At 37.2% G+C, this 19,096-nt stretch overlaps 2 protein-coding genes across 2 annotated transcripts; both read left to right on the top strand.

The window, feature by feature from the left end:
- Window positions 1-363: 363 nt before the first annotated feature.
- LOC113761794 (serine/threonine-protein kinase SRK2E) lies at window positions 364-5,039 on the top strand. The gene is made up of 9 exons (XM_027304932.1): window positions 364-1,050; window positions 2,084-2,158; window positions 2,357-2,458; window positions 2,544-2,597; window positions 2,701-2,793; window positions 3,080-3,172; window positions 3,946-4,050; window positions 4,129-4,227; window positions 4,516-5,039. Exons 1-9 carry the CDS (start codon window positions 874-876, stop codon window positions 4,807-4,809), a joined length of 1,092 nt encoding a protein of 363 aa, XP_027160733.1. The 5' UTR covers window positions 364-873; the 3' UTR covers window positions 4,810-5,039.
- Window positions 5,040-5,960: 921 nt separating this feature from the next.
- Window positions 5,961-17,353, top strand: LOC113760757 (cleavage stimulation factor subunit 77). The gene is made up of 22 exons (XM_027303466.1): window positions 5,961-6,390; window positions 6,494-6,556; window positions 7,151-7,260; window positions 7,557-7,657; window positions 8,189-8,250; window positions 8,353-8,493; window positions 9,019-9,147; window positions 9,539-9,585; window positions 9,804-9,867; window positions 10,525-10,645; window positions 10,878-10,936; window positions 11,017-11,085; window positions 11,373-11,513; window positions 12,507-12,571; window positions 12,924-13,020; window positions 13,822-13,881; window positions 13,964-14,116; window positions 14,261-14,327; window positions 14,412-14,510; window positions 15,359-15,511; window positions 16,431-16,619; window positions 16,970-17,353. Exons 1-22 carry the CDS (start codon window positions 6,331-6,333, stop codon window positions 17,128-17,130), a joined length of 2,211 nt encoding a protein of 736 aa, XP_027159267.1. The 5' UTR covers window positions 5,961-6,330; the 3' UTR covers window positions 17,131-17,353.
- Window positions 17,354-19,096: the final 1,743 nt, after the last annotated feature.

Genomic DNA, 19,096 nt, shown 5'->3' with positions numbered 1-19,096 from the left:
AGGATATACGAAGAATCAAAGTTTCTCAAGCTACCAAGTTCTGTATAACTAGCTGATGAACTATAAATTATACTGGAGAACCATTTTGTGGAGTTCAAGTTGGTCCAAAAAAAAAAAAAAAGGAGTAGTAGTGGATGTTTTGTTTCGTTCTGCTATTTTTCGCCCCTACTGAACACCCGTACAAGGAGCCATCTTTTGTTATTTTGATACTCGATGAGACGTTGATGCAATTGTAAGAAACTTGACGGCAACTCGAGTAATTTACCCAAAAAGCCTATTTCCCCTTCGTCAGAACGAGTTAACGAACCTCCTACCAAACACACAGAAAATGCAGAATAAGCCACAGCTAAAAGGTGAACAGCACTAAAAAAGGTGAACAGCAAAAAAGCACTAAACTTCACGAGCTTACACTCTCTATATAGATGTACACATGTATATATAGCTATACAGCTTCGTGTGAATTGATGATGACGACGACGATCATGAAATTGATGTACTAAAAGAACCTAGAAACAAGAAAAAGTGAAACTCGGTAGTAGAGTTGTGGTGGTAAGTAAAACCTTCACGGGCTTGCGGCCTTGCTTTGAGCTCATCAACCATCCTTTTTAAGGTCTCTATCTTCGAACAACATACAAACAATTATTTACTTGGATTCTGTGATCGACAGCTTGCCAGTTGCCACTTTGGCTTGCGGGGTTTTTGATTTTTATTGTGCTTAGGGTTCTTGTTTGGATGAAGTTTGAGGCACGTTTAGCTGCTTGTTGTGGATTGATGATTATGAACTTATGATAATAGTGTTTGGGGTTTGAATTTGGGATTGAAGAAATCAGGGTTCGGGCTTTTTTCGGTTTGAGTTGGTTTTCTTTGGGGCAAATGGATCGAGCGGCGTTGACTGTGGGGCCGGGAATGGATATGCCGATTATGCACGACAGCGATCGCTACGAGCTGGTGCGGGACATCGGTTCCGGGAATTTTGGAGTGGCTAGGCTCATGAAAGATAGGCAGACGAACGAGCTTGTGGCCGTTAAGTATATTGAGAGAGGCGATAAGGTTCGTTTGTGTATCAATTTTTTTTTTTTTTTTTTGAGTTTCGACTGAGCTATCTTGTTGAGGTTTGCCTTTTCTGGTAAGTGGAAGTGTTAGTTATATTTAGGGCGGGAAATGTGTTGGTCATATTCTTCCCGTTTAATTGTTTTGAAGGCTAATCAAGAAAAGGAAAAACTTACTAACTCAGACCTCGATTGAACTGAAATGAGCTTATGGGGTTTGCGTTAATCCGGTGTTTTCATGATTTGGTGAATTGACTTTCATCTAATGAAATTAGCATCTGTGTTAGATATGGTTAAACTGGTACATACTTTTACTCAGTAACTGCGGTATAAAAGGAAGCTGCTACTTGGGTTTATAGGATAAGTCCACTGACCTTTGGAGCTCTATCCGTAGTGAATAGGCATATTTTCTGTTTTAGCTTATTGTGCTAATTACACGTGCTCTCAGGATAATAGGCAAATTTTGTTCTGTTTAGATACCTCTTCAATAGTTGCAAACTGGATGTACGCAATACGTTACAGTAAACTAATTTGGATGTTTGGTCTTTGAGACTGGTTATCCTCCATCACCATAAGGTCTTGTTGCTAGGTGAGGCCCTTAAGGTTTGTGAGTAATGAGTTCGAATGTTTGCAGCTGTCTAAGCTATAACTGCACGTGGCAACATGGTTCTTCAGATTATTTGGGAGTGTACAAATTAGACGTCAAAACTGAAATAGTAACTTGTGATTTGGTGAGGATGGATGGCTTATATTAAGTAGCCGTATGTCTGGTCGCTGTAGGTAACTTAGACTCTTAGACTTTAACAGCACTGATTAGCTGACAACCTAGTTCATGAAAAAGTGATACCCAGTAGGTTCCTTTCCATCAATCAGTAGACAGTTTGATCTCAAGTGATTCAGTCAGTCAGCTGGAAACAATGTATTTGAGCTGAGTCAGATATTGCTACTTGTATGAGATATGATCTTTTCATCTTCTGAACTATAGCCATTTTTGGCTTCGCCAACATTCTTCTTATTGGTGATTCTTATGTCAGATTGATGAGAATGTGCAAAGAGAAATAATCAACCACAGATCACTGAGGCATCCCAACATTGTCCGATTTAAAGAGGTAAATGCACTTTGAGATAGTCCTCTCTCTCTCTCTCTCTCTTTCCCCCCCCCCCCCACCAAATACACACACACACACACGCTGTTTGTGCATATTTATAATTATATTTATAATACATATAGATTTGGAAGTGGTAGGGTGCGTGTAAGGTTTTTGAATTATTTAAGCATTAACCTTGTGGTTATGATGTTACTATAGGTCATATTGACTCCAACCCACCTGGCTATTGTGATGGAATATGCCTCGGGAGGAGAGCTCTTTGAGCGAATCTGCAATGCTGGCCGATTCAGCGAGGATGAGGTTCTTATTTGCGGTTCTAGCAGGGTTAAAATGTATGACTACTATTGAAATATGTTTATAACTATCTGCTATATCTTGTGCACAGGCACGATTTTTCTTCCAACAGCTTATATCAGGAGTCAGTTACTGTCATGCAATGGTACTGAGATTAAGTCCTAATATAATTGCATATCATCTGGATTTTGCATAAACTTGCATGTATGTCAGTTTGAATGACTAGTTTTTTTTTTTTTTTTCAAAAGCAAGTGTGCCACCGTGATTTGAAGTTAGAGAACACATTATTGGATGGTAGCCCTGCTCCCAGGCTAAAAATTTGTGATTTTGGCTATTCCAAGGTATCATATGTCTTCTGTGTTTTACTTGGTTTTCTTATCATTAATGAGCTTAATTCAATTTATCTAGCTCAAATATGCTGGTATGGGACTTTTTTTTTTTTTACAGGTATATGTGGTAATTAGGATAGTTTCTTTTAGGCATATGTGCTTGCATTTTGTTTATGACAAGTGAATGGAGATTGGAGAAACTTGTGATCCCCTCCCCTCAGTCTGGCTTTACCGCTTTCCAAAGTTGCTTTATATGGAGTCTGCCTAAATATGTGACAAATATTACTTTATTTTTTAGTCTTCTGTGCTGCATTCACAACCAAAGTCAACTGTTGGTACACCAGCATATATTGCACCTGAAGTTTTGCTCAAGAAAGAATATGACGGAAAGGTAACCATTTCGTTGCTATATCTTGATTCTAGGAACCTGATTAAATAAGGGTATTAGATATTTTTATGGTTCACCTGCATTCGTTCTGATCTTGATCTTGAGATTGATCCTTGAGAAGGCTATCATTAAATCTTGCTGTTCGCATTTTTTATTGCATTAAGTTAATTTGATGTCTTGAGTTTTTCTGCAAGATGTTTGTTGCATGTCATAAGATTTCTGACAATGGCCATCAAAGCTAATAGTGAGACACACTGTTTGTTTAGGTCTGAGCAAGTCGTCAGGCTCATTAGTCTCTGTCTAGTTCTGATGAGCCGACCGGGTCATGGTTAGGTTACGAGTTCCCTGATACCACAAGTTTATACGTGTTATAGTTACCGAATCTAAGGATATGGTGCAATAAATAGTTGGTTTTAACTTATTACTGGCTTTATTGTGCTCAACCCACCATAGATGATTAGGCATTGGCTTGCCAGGATGTTCTAAAAGATGTGTACCTGCAGAATTTGTGGTTTGTCTATTTGCATTAGGCCATCCTTAAAGGGCTTCTGTCACCTACATGTATGTGGGAATATTGAACTTACTGCTCTCTCCACTAGTCAAATTAAACTTTTTAACTATTTGATGTACTTCCATCTTATCACCCCACTGGTAGTCTTTAGTGGAAGTGTCTTCCGTACAAGCTTTAGCTGCTAGCATTTTGATGGGTTGCATAAGCGAGAAACAGCATGGTCCTGACAGACACAAGAAGATTAAACATTCTTTTGCTCGTATAGATTGCTGATGTGTGGTCTTGTGGAGTTACTTTGTATGTCATGCTTGTGGGGGCATACCCTTTTGAGGACCCAGAGGAGCCCAAAAACTTCAGGAAGACAATACAGGTAATCTCAAAGGCTATTTTTCCATACACGTGTCATCTTTTGTTAAGTTATTTGGCTAAGTGGTGTAATTTGCTGCAGCGAATTCTGAACGTCCAATACTCAATTCCCGATTATGTTCATATATCTCCAGAATGCCGTCATCTGATCTCAAGGATTTTTGTAGCTGAACCTGCAAAGGTTAGATTGTATTTTCCAATTCCTGGGTTTTGATTGGATGCTTTCGATTGTTTCCCTATTTCTGTGTCCCTTTGTTACTTAGTTTGCTTCAAGAGAAAGACAGATGTCATTTGTAAATGGAAGAGATGCTACTGTTATTCTCATTATACTGAAGTCCATCTTTGGTTTGCTTGAATTTCGTGCTAGCTACATCCTATCTGCTGCTGCATCTTGATAATGCTGTTTCATGATGATTTAATTGGGAGTACCTAACTTTTTTGTTTTGCCTTGTTATTTGTGTTTTGCTAGAGGATAACCATTCCTGAGATCAGAAACCATGAGTGGTTTCTCAAGAACCTTCCTGCGGATCTTATGGACAACAACATGGCAAATAACCATTTTGAGGAGCCAGACCAGCCTATGCAGAGCGATGATGAAATCATGCAGATAATTACCGAGGCCACCATTCCAACTGCTGGGATGAACAGTCTAAATCAGTACCTTACTGGCAGCCTAGATGTTGAGGAAGACATGGAAGAAGATATGGAGAGTGATCCTGATCTTGATATTGATAGCAGCGGAGAAATAGTATATGCAATATGATGACTATAAGGGAAAGGGAAATGGGCTGCCTGATTATGTTAAGCTTAATGGCTGACACAAAACTCTGTGCAGTGTAATTTATCAGGGTGCATGAGGCTTCTGTAATGCGAACTTCGTGCATGTTCTGTGCACAATGTAGACTTTTGTGTCCTGTTTCTTTGTGCTTTTGTATTCTGGACCTGGGACTATTTTCCTCAGCAGATGTTTTAAAAAAGTGTTAATTACCGTAATAGTTGCTTTATGTTTTTTTTTTTTTTTTCAAAGGACATAACCTGATCTTTGGGAACGGATCCGTGGGTTGAGTTAAAAATGGGCACAGGGATGTGGCGGCCTGGCGGCGGAGTAGTCTCGCCGTTTTTCCCCTCCTAATCTGCTTGCGGAAAAGAATAGCCAAATTTTAAACCACCGCCATTATCGGACTAGTGGTAACGAATGGAAGTAATGTGCTTGGCATACCCGTATATGGTCAACTGTGTGTCTGACAAATTGGACGAAGAAGTTGGAGAAATCAACAAGAAGGCAAAAATGTTGACGCTCTTGAAAGTCTATGGGGCAGTTGATCCAATGAAAACTATCACTAGGGGTAATCTGAAAATGAGTAAATAAAAAAAAAAATTTGACACCGAGCTTAATTTGAGTATCTGAAATATGATGAAAATGTGTAATTTTTAAACTTGTTTATTTGTTTACAATCAACCCATAATATTGGGATCAATATTAATCGACGACAATTTGATATTTCATCAATGTTATAACATATAGTATTAATCTTTCAGATGTAACGCAATTTTTACGCAACATAATTTTCATGCAAACAGATTAATCTTTAAGCTTAATAATGACGTTAGTATAAATGAGAAGAAAAATAAAAGTTGGCATGTATTAGATTGACAAGCACTGTTTAGCTCAAACAATTTTACGCTCAAACAAGTATAGTACTCACGTTGCTTCCAAAAAAAAAAAAAAAAAGCAAAAAAAAAAGTTTAGTACTCACGTTACCATAAATCAGAGGATCAGGAAAAGTAGCCATCCACAAAACTGAAAATTTACCACTCGAGAACTTGCTCGATTAGGACATGGAGTATGACAACTTGACGACCAGGGAAAGGGGGAAACGCCTAGCCCATCCCCAACTAATTTAATTTGTTCATAGAAATTTAGAGCAATTCTTATACAATATAACACGCGGTTGAAGGTCCTGGTGGCCCTAGTATATGGTTTCATCCTTACTGGTTTCTGGATTACCAATTAATCTTTACCCGCCACCCATCCAGCAGAAAGGCAAGTCAGCCACCGCGCTGCTTAGTCGTTTGGACGTGCCTTCTTACTCCTCCTCCACCCCCCCCCTCTCTCTCTCTCCATTGGCTGTGTATAGTAGACGGCGTAAGTGGAATTCGAGCCCTTCCTTCCAGTCTTTTCGATCGGCATCAAGATACTGTTTCTTGGACTCTAATTATTCGAGGTTAGATTGTTCTGGGACAATAAAAGACAAGTATATAAAAGAGTGGGGCAGTATATATCATGACAACGGCGGATAAATACAATGTCGAAGCAGCTGAGCTTCTTGCTAACGAGGCATCGGTATTTTGCACAGCTCAGCTCCTTCTTGGATTAATTGTTACTTCTTTTTTAATCGTTCATGGTTTTGCCTTGAATCCCCCTTTGAGACGCATTCTTGCTGCAGCATTTGCCAATTTCGGAGGCTGTGCCGGTATATGAGCAACTTTTGGCTACTTTTCCTACTGCAGTAAGACTTCATTCTCACTCTTTTGCCAGAATAGTCGCCTTCATCTTAGTATCTTTGGTATTACTGTTGTATGTGTCCTATTAATTAAGCCATCTGGGATTCAAAACTGGTAGCTATTGGAACTAGGGATATCGATTTGAAGATCGTTTTCAGGGTATATAAATATAGTCAAATACTTCTTCTATTATCCGTTTGGCGTGTATGCTTAACGAATTAATGGTTTCATTTTTTGTAGTATAAGCTATTAGGAAAATTGCAGTACATAGAATTTTTATTACATATATGCTATGCTCTCCTGTGTTAGACTTGCTGAACGACAGTCTCAAATTTTGAAATGGCACTGGAAGTTGCCCTTAGTGCCTAATGGGAAAGAGAATAACAAGTAGCAATGTGTGTTTGCCTCGCTTAAGATGCCTGAGATGCATGAATACTAGTATCTAGCAGTAGGTTTTGCATTTCATTTAATTGATGTTAACTAGTTTTTTTTTCCCACACAATCTTGAACCGGTATCAATCTGTTATATTTATTTAGGAACATTTAACTGATGTTAATTGTACATATGTGTCAATTCTGATGCTATTTCTTCTGTCCAGGCAAAATACTGGAAGCAGTATGTTGAGGCTCACATGGCTGTAAATAATGATGATGCCGTAAAACATATTTTCAGTCGCTGCCTGTTGAACTGCCTACACATTCCTCTTTGGTACGCCATATTACATGCTGTTTTACTCTTATCTTGTAAAGTCATAATTTAGAATCCATTTTACATGCCCAAACCTCACTACCCTTTACCCTTCCCCCATCCAAAGAGAAAAAGAATAATGGGAACACATCTTCAAGAAATTTGCATGTATGATGGGCCATCTTAGCTTGTCTATTTCATTTCTTCTTATAATTTTTTGACAAGATCTCTTCAGGCTTCTTTTCAAGTTTCACTCCATCATTTGCGCTTTCTGCACATAAACTTTGTATTGTATTGGCAACTATTTGGCATTGCAGGCGCTGCTACATCCGCTTTATTAGGAAGGTTAATGACAAGAAGGGGATAGAAGGTCAGGAAGAGACTAGGAAAGCATTTGATTTCATGCTTAACTATGTCGGTATGTCTCCCTTACCATTTTCTGAAGAAAATCGCTCTGTCTAGCTTCATGCCTGGTAGAGTTTATTACAATGTGAACAATTCGTTATCTCTTTAATGTTATAATTCGGTAGATTCATTATTGTCAACAAGATATATTACTTGGCCATATGACTATTGGAATTTTGAAAATCAATTGTCTATAATGAACAATTGTTGAACTGCAAAGAACGATGATTGGAAGCCTAAGTTTAAAAGATGTAAGGATTGAATAAGAAATTATTTGAAATATGGTGAACACCACTGAAAGATAAAAAGGACATGTAGGTAAAAAGTGCATAAGTCTGATGTAAAGTTACGTCATAGCCGCATAAGTTGTAACTAGTTCAGGAGGCAAAACAGAGACTTTTCCTGCTGCTGGAATTGATGATCTCTTCTGTTTTGTTTGCATGAGAAGGTTCAAGATCTCGAGTGAAAATATGTACGAGTGAATGCCTGTACTCGTGTTTAATTAAAAATCTCAAAATTTCTTAATCATAGCATGTGGTAACAGGGGCAGACATCGCATCTGGTCCTGTGTGGATGGAGCACACTGCATTCTTAAAGTCCTTGCCGGTTGGAGATTGCTTCCCTCTACCTTTGCATAATTCGTGTTCATTCCTTTCACTTTTGTTCTTTCTGCCTTTCATTTCTCTCTCTTATAAGATGATGCTGCAGACTCAAAATTTGGCAGAAGAAACACAAAGGATGACTTCTGTAAGAAAAGCATATCAAAAAGCCATTATTACACCTACCCATCACATTGAGCAACTCTGGAGGGAGTATGAAAATTTTGAAAACTCAGTTAGCCGTGCCCTGGTAATCATTGCTTATTTTTATTATTCCAGTGTGATATGAAAGTGGTGAAGTTATGAGCTATTGAGATAGTTAAACACTAGAATAACCAAGAAAAGTTTGCGGCATCCAAGTGTAGGTTTTCAAGAAATAGTTTGCTTATATTTTCATTTCTTAGTCATAGCTTGCATCTCTGGAAGGAATCCATGACAAACTTTCTTAGTCATGGATTGCATCTCTGGAAGGAATCCATGACAAACTTTCTTAGCTTATATTTTCATTTCTTAGTCATAGCTTGCATCTCTGGAAGGAATCCATGGCAAACTTTATAAATTGTTCAATCGGGATGTGATTAATCAAACGGTTGGGTGTCAAGGAGACTAATATGCTGCATGCATACATGGTTGTTGGTCAAGTATGAGGTTGAGGACTTATTCATTGTAAAGAAAACTCTTGCACTGAGTTTTATTCTGCTATTTCCATGATAATTTTAGAGTGATTATGTCCAAAAACTGATAAGTGATGATCTCTTGATATATTATAATGCAGGCAAAAGGATTGTTGTCTGAATATCAGCCAAAATATAACAGTGCAAGGGCTGTTTACAGGGAGAGGAAAAAGTTTGCCGATGAAATTGATTGGAATATGCTTGCTGTGCCACCATCTGGTACTTCCAAGGTAATCTCCTGTGTCTTATTTTAGTCCTTGGTGAGTCCATTTTCCATGTGACAAAAATGCTGGAATCAGCTTTCATGGCTTAGTGGTATGTATAGTTTATAAAGTTGTTAGATTTTGGGGAAAAGTGATTTCTGCGCACCTAGTACCTAAATTACATTATTAAGTACCTTCAGTGTCTCGTTCCTACAAATTAAGTAATTATAAAGCTAAAACAATATGAAATGTACTTCTCAAAATTTCATGCATCAGCATTGGTTTTCCTCGTAGTATTTGACTAAGACATAAAAGAAAGGTGAGGGATTGGTTTCGATCTGTATGAACAGCTGACAAAAGTTTTGAACAATTGCACTACCAAATGATATGTTGTAATTTAGCATCTTTTCTGTTGCAGGAAGAAATGCAGTGGATAGCATGGAAAAGGTTCTTAGCCTTTGAAAAGTAAGCACCCAGGGTATTCTACATTTGACATGGTACCTTATTTTAAATGGTACATGCATGTCTTTTGAATTGATCTGTAGAGTAATTAATCTAGTTGTGTATATTCAAACATTTGGAAACTTCAAGCTCCACATCTGGGCTAATTTATCGTTATGTAGTTTATGATTGATATTTTCATTAAGATCTAGCTTGTGTAATTCTCTGTTCTTATATTTCAGAGGAAATCCCCAGAGGATAGATAGCGCTTCTGCTAATAAACGTATTGCATTCACATACGAACAGGTAGTGGAAAAAAAAATTAATTGTTCTTAGTTCCCCTAATTTGCATGCTGTTGCTTAATGCTCAGGAGCGTTCTAAGCTTGTATGATTATGTGGACTTCTTGGTCCTTCAGAGAAAGCCCACTTGGTGTAAAGATGTCTTGAAGCAAGACTTTAGGCGTAACATTTTATCATAGATTACCTTCAGTATCCCTGAAAAAGAAAATAAAAAATAATAAAATAGTTGGATAGAAAGGTATTTGATTTGATCTAAAACTTTTTGTGCCTTTTCAAGGTTTGATATATATGCTTGTTAGTGTGAACTATTATCTAAGTAAGATCTGTCATGCCACTGCTCCTGAACAAGCTAATCCTAGTTTTCTGTAATTTCTGCTTGTGTATGGGTTTGTGGTAGCTGTTAGCCTGCTTGCTGCATTTGCACGTCTGAGAAATGCAAAAATGGTTTCTTCTTTGGGGAAATGCTGCACTGTAGAACTTTCTAGGCATTGGTTATGATGGTCTCAGATCAACATCCTGAGTTTTCATTTCTGTTGGAGTTGTATGTCTTGATTGGTATCTTGTGGTGAAACATAACTGCACTGTATGTATGTTTCTTTAAGCTTGTTTTTTGTTTGTACCTGTACGCAGAAAGATTGCTAATTAATCAATTTCTTTGCTAGTGCCTCATGTATTTATACCACTATCCTGACATATGGTATGATTATGCCACGTGGCATGCAAAAAGTGGCTCTGTAGACTCTGCAATCAAAATTTTCCAGCGAGCTTTGAAGGCTTTACCTGGTATTACTTCTTGTCATTCTGTTAATCTTCAGTTGCCATAAATTTATTCTTGTTCTGCTACTTTTGCTTAATCTACTGGAACTTGTTCTCTGCATATCTTTTATGTGTTTAAAATGTATAATTCATGGGTCCTGACTAGATTTTTCCGGTACTGGGTTGTTTGACTTTCCCTTTCTCTTTTGTGCACTGTTTCTAGTAATTTGTGTATTTGGGTCTTCACTTTCACGTGCAGATTCAGAAATGCTAAAATATGCGTATGCAGAGCTGGAAGAATCCCGTGGCTCGATTCAGGTTTGCCCAATGTTTCACCTGCTTTCTTTTCCATTTGTATAGGCTCCTCTTGTTTTTTAATGCAATTTAGTTTGATGTAGGCGTCAAAGAAAGTATATGAAAGTCTTCTTGGTGATGATGGCAATGCTACTGCTCTTTCACATATACAGGTTCTTGCCTTCAATGCCATCTGTCTGCTAGATAATTTGCAACCATATATTGTGATTATGAATGTCACAAAATTTTGGGTTTTTTCTGCCACTGACTGTTTTTGAGTTTCTGCTCTTAACTTTCTTTTGAGTAATTATAGCGTAGATAAGGAAAGAAGTTTGTTTTTCTTCTCCTGTGCTTACAGCATGTGTCTCATTTGTTTTTTGATTTCATTGTGGAAAGCCATTTCATGTTCAATTTTGTGCATGCATTAACATATTAATATATCAAATGTTGTACACTGCAGTTTATCCGCTTTCTAAGAAGAACAGAAGGGGTAGAAGCAGCACGTAAATACTTTATGGATGCACGGAAATCTCCTAACTGCACTTACCATGTTTATGTAGCTTATGCGATGATGGCATTTTGTCTTGACAAGGATGCAAAGGTGATTGATAATATTGTATAGGTGGTTTGGGTTTTGTATGCTTTTCTTTGTATTTCAACTATATTATACCTTGATGAAGAGTTCTCTTCGAGGATCTCATTGCAAGTGGAAAATATTGATCAGATTTTCTTACCAGAAACATATAATATCATATTTGTCTTTCTAATATGATTAGTATAATTAGGCTCCTAGTGAAGTATCCTTTCTGAACCATTTTTGGTTCCTTACTGTCAGATGAAACCTAAAAGCAGAAAGGAGAAGGAAAATAAATTCCTCTCCTGCTTTTTTCATCTCCTTTCTGTGAATACGTTGTTGAGAACCAGAAGCTTTCTATTATCTTTAGGAAGAATTACTCATGAGCATTGATTTCTATTACATGTTTTAGGATAATAAGGATTCTCATTTTGTCCAGTTGTAACACATTAAGTTTTTAAACACTTGGTGAGACGTCCATCTCCCCAGACATTCTCCTATCTTTGAGGTAGTTTGACATTCATATTCAAATAATTCTTGGCATCTATGTTATGACAGGTTTTTAGGTCTTGGAATATCAAGAGACTAGTTTGTCCCCTAAGGCTGTTGATTTGTATTCCCCCCAAAGAAGAAGAAGAAGAAGAAGGGGTAGAAATTGAGTTTGGAATCAAACATCAAGGCATTTTTTAATCAGACTAGTCCAAAATATTAAAAAGAAAAACCAGGAAAACTGCTTATATTTGAAAGGGTAAAGTGGAATAGAGAAGTCTCAACTAAATGATTAGGACTTCTTTCAAATATTTATGAAATTTAGAAGTAGCTGATTGTAGAAAAGATTTCATAAATATTCCATACAAACTCAAGACAAGATCCTCTAAAATTCATTTATTTTTTGAACTGATCTATATGGTTTGGAAAAGAAACACAAACGTAGATTATGCAATACAAAGGTGAAGACACTGCACAAATTTTGTTCAAGGAAAATTTGATGTTATCTGATATGATTGATCACTATTGCAGTTTGCACACAATATTTTTGAAGCGGGGCTGAAACGATTCATGCATGAGCCATCATATATCCTTGAGTAAGTATGTTTAGTTCAAACTTTAGAGTTGTATAGGAGATTATGATCAATTGTTGGTGGTTATGATATTTTGACAAGCATCCAAAAGTCAAGTCACAGACTCATAATATTATCGCCAAAATGTGAATATTATTGATCAATCATATTGCACCATTTTACCTTCTTAAAGGGAATTGAAAAGTCATTATGTTAGTATTTTGATTGGGTGAGGAAAGAAAAATAAGCCAGAACAAGGAAGCAGAATCATCAAACCTGTTCAGTAGGTGTCTGTGATTATTGCTGTGTGAAGCAGAAATCTTATTTTCGTAGGCACGAAAAATTCCAATTACAGTCTCCTGATGTGATCTTGCAGATATGCAGATTTTCTATCCCGCTTGAATGATGATAGAAATATTCGGGCATTATTTGAGCGAGCATTAAGCTCACTCCCACCTGAGGAATCAGTTGAGGTAGTTATACTTGGACCATGTGCATCTTTTACAACATACTATTGTTTTTAGCAAAGATTTATAAAATTATTTTTCATTTATTAATCTCTTATAAATGACACAGTAATTTGATCTGTGATGCATGGCATTTCACCATAATGACTCATTTGGTAGCCATCCATTTGGAAATTTGCTGATTAATTTTACAGTTTGCTTTCTCTAACGGAAGCCTTCTTTTTCAAGTTACATGGGCTTGCATTGGTTTTATAGTTTCTTCTTTTGTTGTTGATTCAGTCCAACCCCATGCTGTTCAATGATAAAATTTCTATACATCTTCCATTCTTAGGTTTTCATCACTCAGTTTTGTGAGTTTCAAATGTCTAAAAAATTGTTTAAGTTGTCCCTGAGTTGATTATTCCAAGCACTAATAAGATGCAGTTACTACATGCTTGAACCATTCTAGGAATAACATTCTAATTACAACTTGGGTTCTGTTATTTGACTAGTCATTGATGACATTGGACTACTGCATCTTTATTTTGTTACCTTTCCCGAGCTTACTTCCTGGCTGTCCTTCTGTGTTGCCCTAGAAAAGTTTTTAGAAGCCTGCCTTAGTACTAGGCATTGAATATCATAGTTTGCTTTCATTGCCAAATGGAGCAACTGGTTTTTGCAACTTCAGTGTGCACGTACTGTGTTATTTTTACCAGATAATTGAAGCTTTACCATTTGGTTCTTCACTCTATTTTTTTTTTCGGTATTTTGCATAAATGATAGGCTTTTCTTGAAGTGCCGTAGCAGAAATTCACTCTTCTTTTGCAGATCTGGAAAAGATTTACTCAATTTGAACAAACATATGGAGATCTTTCTAGTATTTTGAAGGTAGCTCTCATTCTTTTCACCTGGACTTTATTTTATTTGTCTGAATGAATATACATGTATCCATTTGAGGTCCCTGAATCAGGTTGAGCAACGAAGGAAAGAGGCACTGTCAAGGGCTGGTGATGAGGGAGAATCTGCTTTGGATAGTTCATTGCAAGATGTTATATCACGCTATAGTTTCATGGACCTGTGGCCTTGCTCTTCCAAGGATATGGATCATTTGACTAGGCAGGAGGTAGATTGTGTACCATGTTTTCTCTGTGTATATATTTTATGGTCTGCCTCTGGAACTGAAGATGATTTAGATATATGTCTACTGAATATTTAAGTTATTTTTGCTATGATTTAACTTAGATTGTAATATTGCATTTGTTTTTAGTGGCTTTCAAAAAACATCAGTAAGAAGATTGAGAAACCAACTCCTGCCAATGGTGTCAGTTCTGTAGGTAATTCTATCATATTGACATGCAAACTACTATCTAATCTGACTACCCTATTTTGATTTAATAACCTCTTTTCTTCGGTTACAGATAAGAGTTCTTCAGCAGTTTCTACCACTTCAAATTCTGTAAAAGTTGTTTACCCAGATACTTCAAAGATGGTGGTTTATGATCCAAGGCAAAAGATTGGTATATATTCTGCTGCTTATTTTCCTGTGTGTTCTATTTTGGTGAATTAGAAAGGTAGAAGGTGTGGATGTTTAGACTCAAGGAAAGACGTAGAAGGGGTAAATGCTAATACTTTGGGCCTAGTTGTAATTTTCCTTGCAACAGCATTGGGGCTGATTAAGTGACATGAGAACAAAAAGTTATGTTAGGTATTCAAGTTTTGTGGATGTATATGAAGTATGGATTTCATTCACTCTTTCAAGGATAATTCCAGAAACTTTTCCTTGAAAATACACAATTAGGAACTCGGAGATTTCCTGGTTATTTGGTTAACTGAAAAAGTAAATAAGAATACGGCCAACTCTAAAATAAAAATCGGAGATTTAATTCACTCTTTCAAATTTTTGTGAATGACCTTTTTGCGACTTCTAAAATTTGCCCACTTTCTTATTTTTGGGTGGGACTCTTTCCTTCAAGTTCAAGTTGGGAACATTTGGTATTTTTGATGTTATTTTCTTTTCTATAAGTTTAAAGTTTGATACTGAAGGAACCATGGAGCTTGTTATTTGAGTTCATTTGACACAAAAGCATGAAAATTCATACAAGTCAAGTCTGGAGGTGGTTATGGTCTATTATGCATCATATTGCACTTAGGTATATTCTCTGAATTGTTAACTAAATACATTGAATGATAAAAGATTGGTACAACTATCATCCTCTGCTGATTTGGTCCAATTAAGGTATTATTGAAGTGATTGAAGCTGTCTGCTTTAAAAATCATGAATTAGGAATTTAGTTTTTCTAGTTATCTTTGCAGTATCTCAAATTTTAGTCACTGGTTTCTTAACTTGATGCTGGACCTTTTTCAGGTCTCACGGGTCCTTTACAGCCTGGAGTTCCAGTCGCTTTACCTCCTAATGATACAATGGGTGCTGCTGGAGCACCTAATGTACTGAAAGATATTTTGAAAACCTTACCACCTGCATTGGCAACTTTTGTAGCAAACCTGCCAGCTGTTGAAGGTAATCCTTCAATTTTCTACTATTTCCTTTTATTTGTTTCCTCATTTCTTCTGACATGATTGGTGTTGGATGTCGTGTTACTTTTAGGTAGTTGCCCAGTTATTTGTACTGCTGATATTAATTCAGGACAATATCACTAGTCATCCCCTGCATATTGTTGGTAGTCCTAGCTTCTTTTTTTGGCGTTTGTTGCCTATTCTCTCCTGCTACCGTAATTATGATTGACACCTTAAATGTAAGGCAAAAATCTTGCAAGCGTTTGGTCTTCTTTACACCATGGGTATATTTGATGCATACATTGCAGGTAGCAGGGTATTGCAATTATATTTTGATGCTACCGTATAACTTAGAATTGGAGCATTTTGTAGTTCTTATTGTTTTTCTGATGTTCCATGTTGCCATTTGATTTGGTACTGCTTCCCCATTCATTTTATTTAAAAGTAATTTTGTTGTCAATTTTCTCTTTTGTGCCATACACGTTGAAAAAATTATACACGTAATGTTGGTGCAATAATGAAACCTGGGCTTTAATTATCAGCAAGTAAATGAGGATACCAGGCAATAGTGGTGCAACAATAAGTTTGCCCTGTCTCAAAACTTTTTGGGGGGTTAGATTTACAAGATGTTTTTGCTTTTCCAATTTTGGAGTGCCTGAAACCTGAGGCCCTGGGAAGCTTATCTGGGAACTTTCCTTGATTATGTGCTGTTGTATCTCATGATTTGTCAAACGTATTTACGTCTTTCACAACAAAATGTAAAAAGATTTTTGACATCTCCTGCAACCTGATGCTCATTTCTAGTGATTTTTAGTAGCTTAAGCTTACTAGTAAAGTTTGCAACTTAAGATCCACCGGACTCTTCATGGATGAGTTGACTATATTCTATAAAAGCTAATATTAGTTTGTGTGCTGAATGGTAGGTCCATCTCCTGACGTTGATTTTGTTCTAGCGATATGTCTGCAAAGCAACATACCACTAATGCCCGTAAGAGCAGCAAACTCTACACAACTGCAAACTGGTCCTGCTCCAAGCACAAGTGACCTATCTGGTTCATCAAAATTCAAGCCAACAAGAGATAGACATGCTGGAAAGAGAAAGGACGTAGACAGTATGTTGACAATCTTCTATTTCACCTGTAGTTTCTTTTTGTGCTGCATTATAGGTCTAAGTAGTCTTCTATGCATGTCTGTTGTTATTGCCTGGTGAAGTCTCATTCATGAATTGCTATAAGGTCAGGTCCATAAAAACTGAGAACTATGCATCTGTTTCTCACTTGTACCTTTTTCAACTTGCTTAACTCGTAGTTAAGTGAAGTAGATATGGAATGGATGATGCATCTGTTTTCGATGGATTCACTTTGCTAGTGATCATGATGAACCAACTTTTATCCAGCTTTTGAGTGATTTGCCGCATTGAACACTACAACTGACAACCCAATGTTCTTAATATTTACTGTAGAACAAGATGATGAGGACAGTACAACAGTTCAAAGCCAACCTCTTCCAAGAGATGCTTTTAAATTACGGCAATTACGAAAGGCTCGTGGTGCCAGTTCACAAACTGGATCGGCATCTTATGGGAGTGCATTTTCTGGGGAGATGTCTGGAAGCACCGGTTGATTTGCTTTTATCTGTTCTTTAGTATTTTCCTTTTTTTTTTTCCCCATTTCTTCTGTAAATAACCCCGTAGCCTTTGTAACATTTATCCTTCACCATTCTTGTGACATATCCAATTTTGAGAGAGAGAGAGAGGAGGGGAGATTTTACGGTGTAAGAGGGCAATCAGATTGACTTGTTCTCCTGTGAGCAAGCAGTGCAATAAAATGAGATGATCATTTGTTCACTTCCCATGGAGTTTCTTTTCCGGTTTATTTTCCAAATCGATTGAAGTAGAGCTTTTAAGGGATCAAATTTCTGTATTTAAACTTCAAGATTTAACGCCCAGGTTTGACTAGCTATCCTGACATACTATTCTGAAGAATCATGAATATTAACTGGAACAACTAAATAAATTGTCATTACTACTCCAATGCAACACAGAGAAAGTTAAAAAGGCTAACACATTTACACAGCCTTAAAGTAATTAACCTTGTGATTCTGATTTGGTTTTCGTACTTTGATCAATCAATTACGTTCAAAGGTTGTCGTCTTGAACATTCTACCTCAGAATATGTCAATCAGTGTAGCGAGGTGGGACGTATTTGTCTTCCTCTGGTGCGACCCGTACGGGCGTCTGCTGCCTGCCTTCCTAAATTCTCCTTGGTCTGGCCATTGCACGAGCCACGCGCATGAATTATGAGAGATCACACTGAGGGGAAATGCAAGTTACGCAGGGAGAAGCTCCCGGTTGAAACGAAGGGAATTTAATGCAGACTCATTATTGATTCTTAAAGGTCTGTCGCAGCTCAGTTTCAAGTACTTGGAAACCAAAACCACTGCAACCCAAAATCATGTTTCGTAACAAGAGTAAGCCAAGTTGTAAACAGGAGAAGTTTTACTAATCTCGACATTGCCCCAAAATTTTTTTTTTCTCAGTTCAACGCACTAGATGTGGTATAAATTGACAACCGTCCCAAATTGAAGCCTAAAATTCTGGGGGTTGTGGTGCGGGGTTTCGACTGTTGGAGAGGACCAACTTCCTTACAGGGGCTTACGCGCCAAACACCCATTGAACAGCTAAACTGTGGAAGCCTGACCATTTGTCATATCAGCCAAAATGCTTCAAATCACAAAAATGTCCAGAGTACATTGTAGCTTCGCCCAAACAAATTTGACCAAAAGCATGTGGTAAGTTCAAAAATTTGAGCCAAAACCAGAAACGTCTTATTGTTCATCCTATTGATTCTCCTAGTAATATTCTCATCTTCTTCCTGTTTTCTTTCCTGAAAATCAAAGCACCCAGAAACTCAACCAACCACTCATTTTAAGTCCTTTTATAGTCTTTAAAAATAAAAACAAGAAAAGTAGGAAATTCAACTATAGGATCCTTCTCTGATAAAAAGGAAATAGTTGTTTCATTTTTATAGTAGATATTGGTGAAATGATCAAAGCAGTCATTAACAAAACCAATGACCCTCCATTGCAGGATGATTCCAGGATCTGTCATAGCCATGAATAAATCATAACGTTAACATTTCTATTCTGCTAAGACCTATATGTTTCACTGAAAACCTCAACCGAAGCACATTTAAGAGAAAATGAGAAATTTGATGGCCTTCAGAAGCCAGCAAGAAAAGCAAAATCAAAGGGAAAAAGGAAAATCATCGGCAAAAGTTAAGAGAAACAAAATCAGGGGTGGCATTGAATCAAGTAATGAGATACCAAACCGAACTACTAATCTAAACTTGTGCGAATTTTCAACGTTTCACCAGATGGCCCACTTGAAAGGTTTTCACCGTATAATTAGCCGTCGCCATTCGCCACGCCGGCCACCATTCACCACCCACTGAGGGAGCGAGAGCAGTGGGCGTCACAATATGAAGAAGACGGTGACGGTGAAAGAGAAGGAAAAAAAGGAGATAAGAAAAGAAAAAAACTCAAAGTAGGAGAGAAAGAGATGAACCTCATCCAACAACTTCAACATCTG

The sequence above is a fragment of the Coffea eugenioides genome, chromosome 2 (assembly GCF_003713205.1).
Source record: "Coffea eugenioides isolate CCC68of chromosome 2, Ceug_1.0, whole genome shotgun sequence".
NCBI lineage: Eukaryota > Viridiplantae > Streptophyta > Magnoliopsida > Gentianales > Rubiaceae > Coffea > Coffea eugenioides.
Note: the sequence above shows the minus strand (reverse complement) of the source record. Positions and strands in the feature narration are given on the sequence as shown.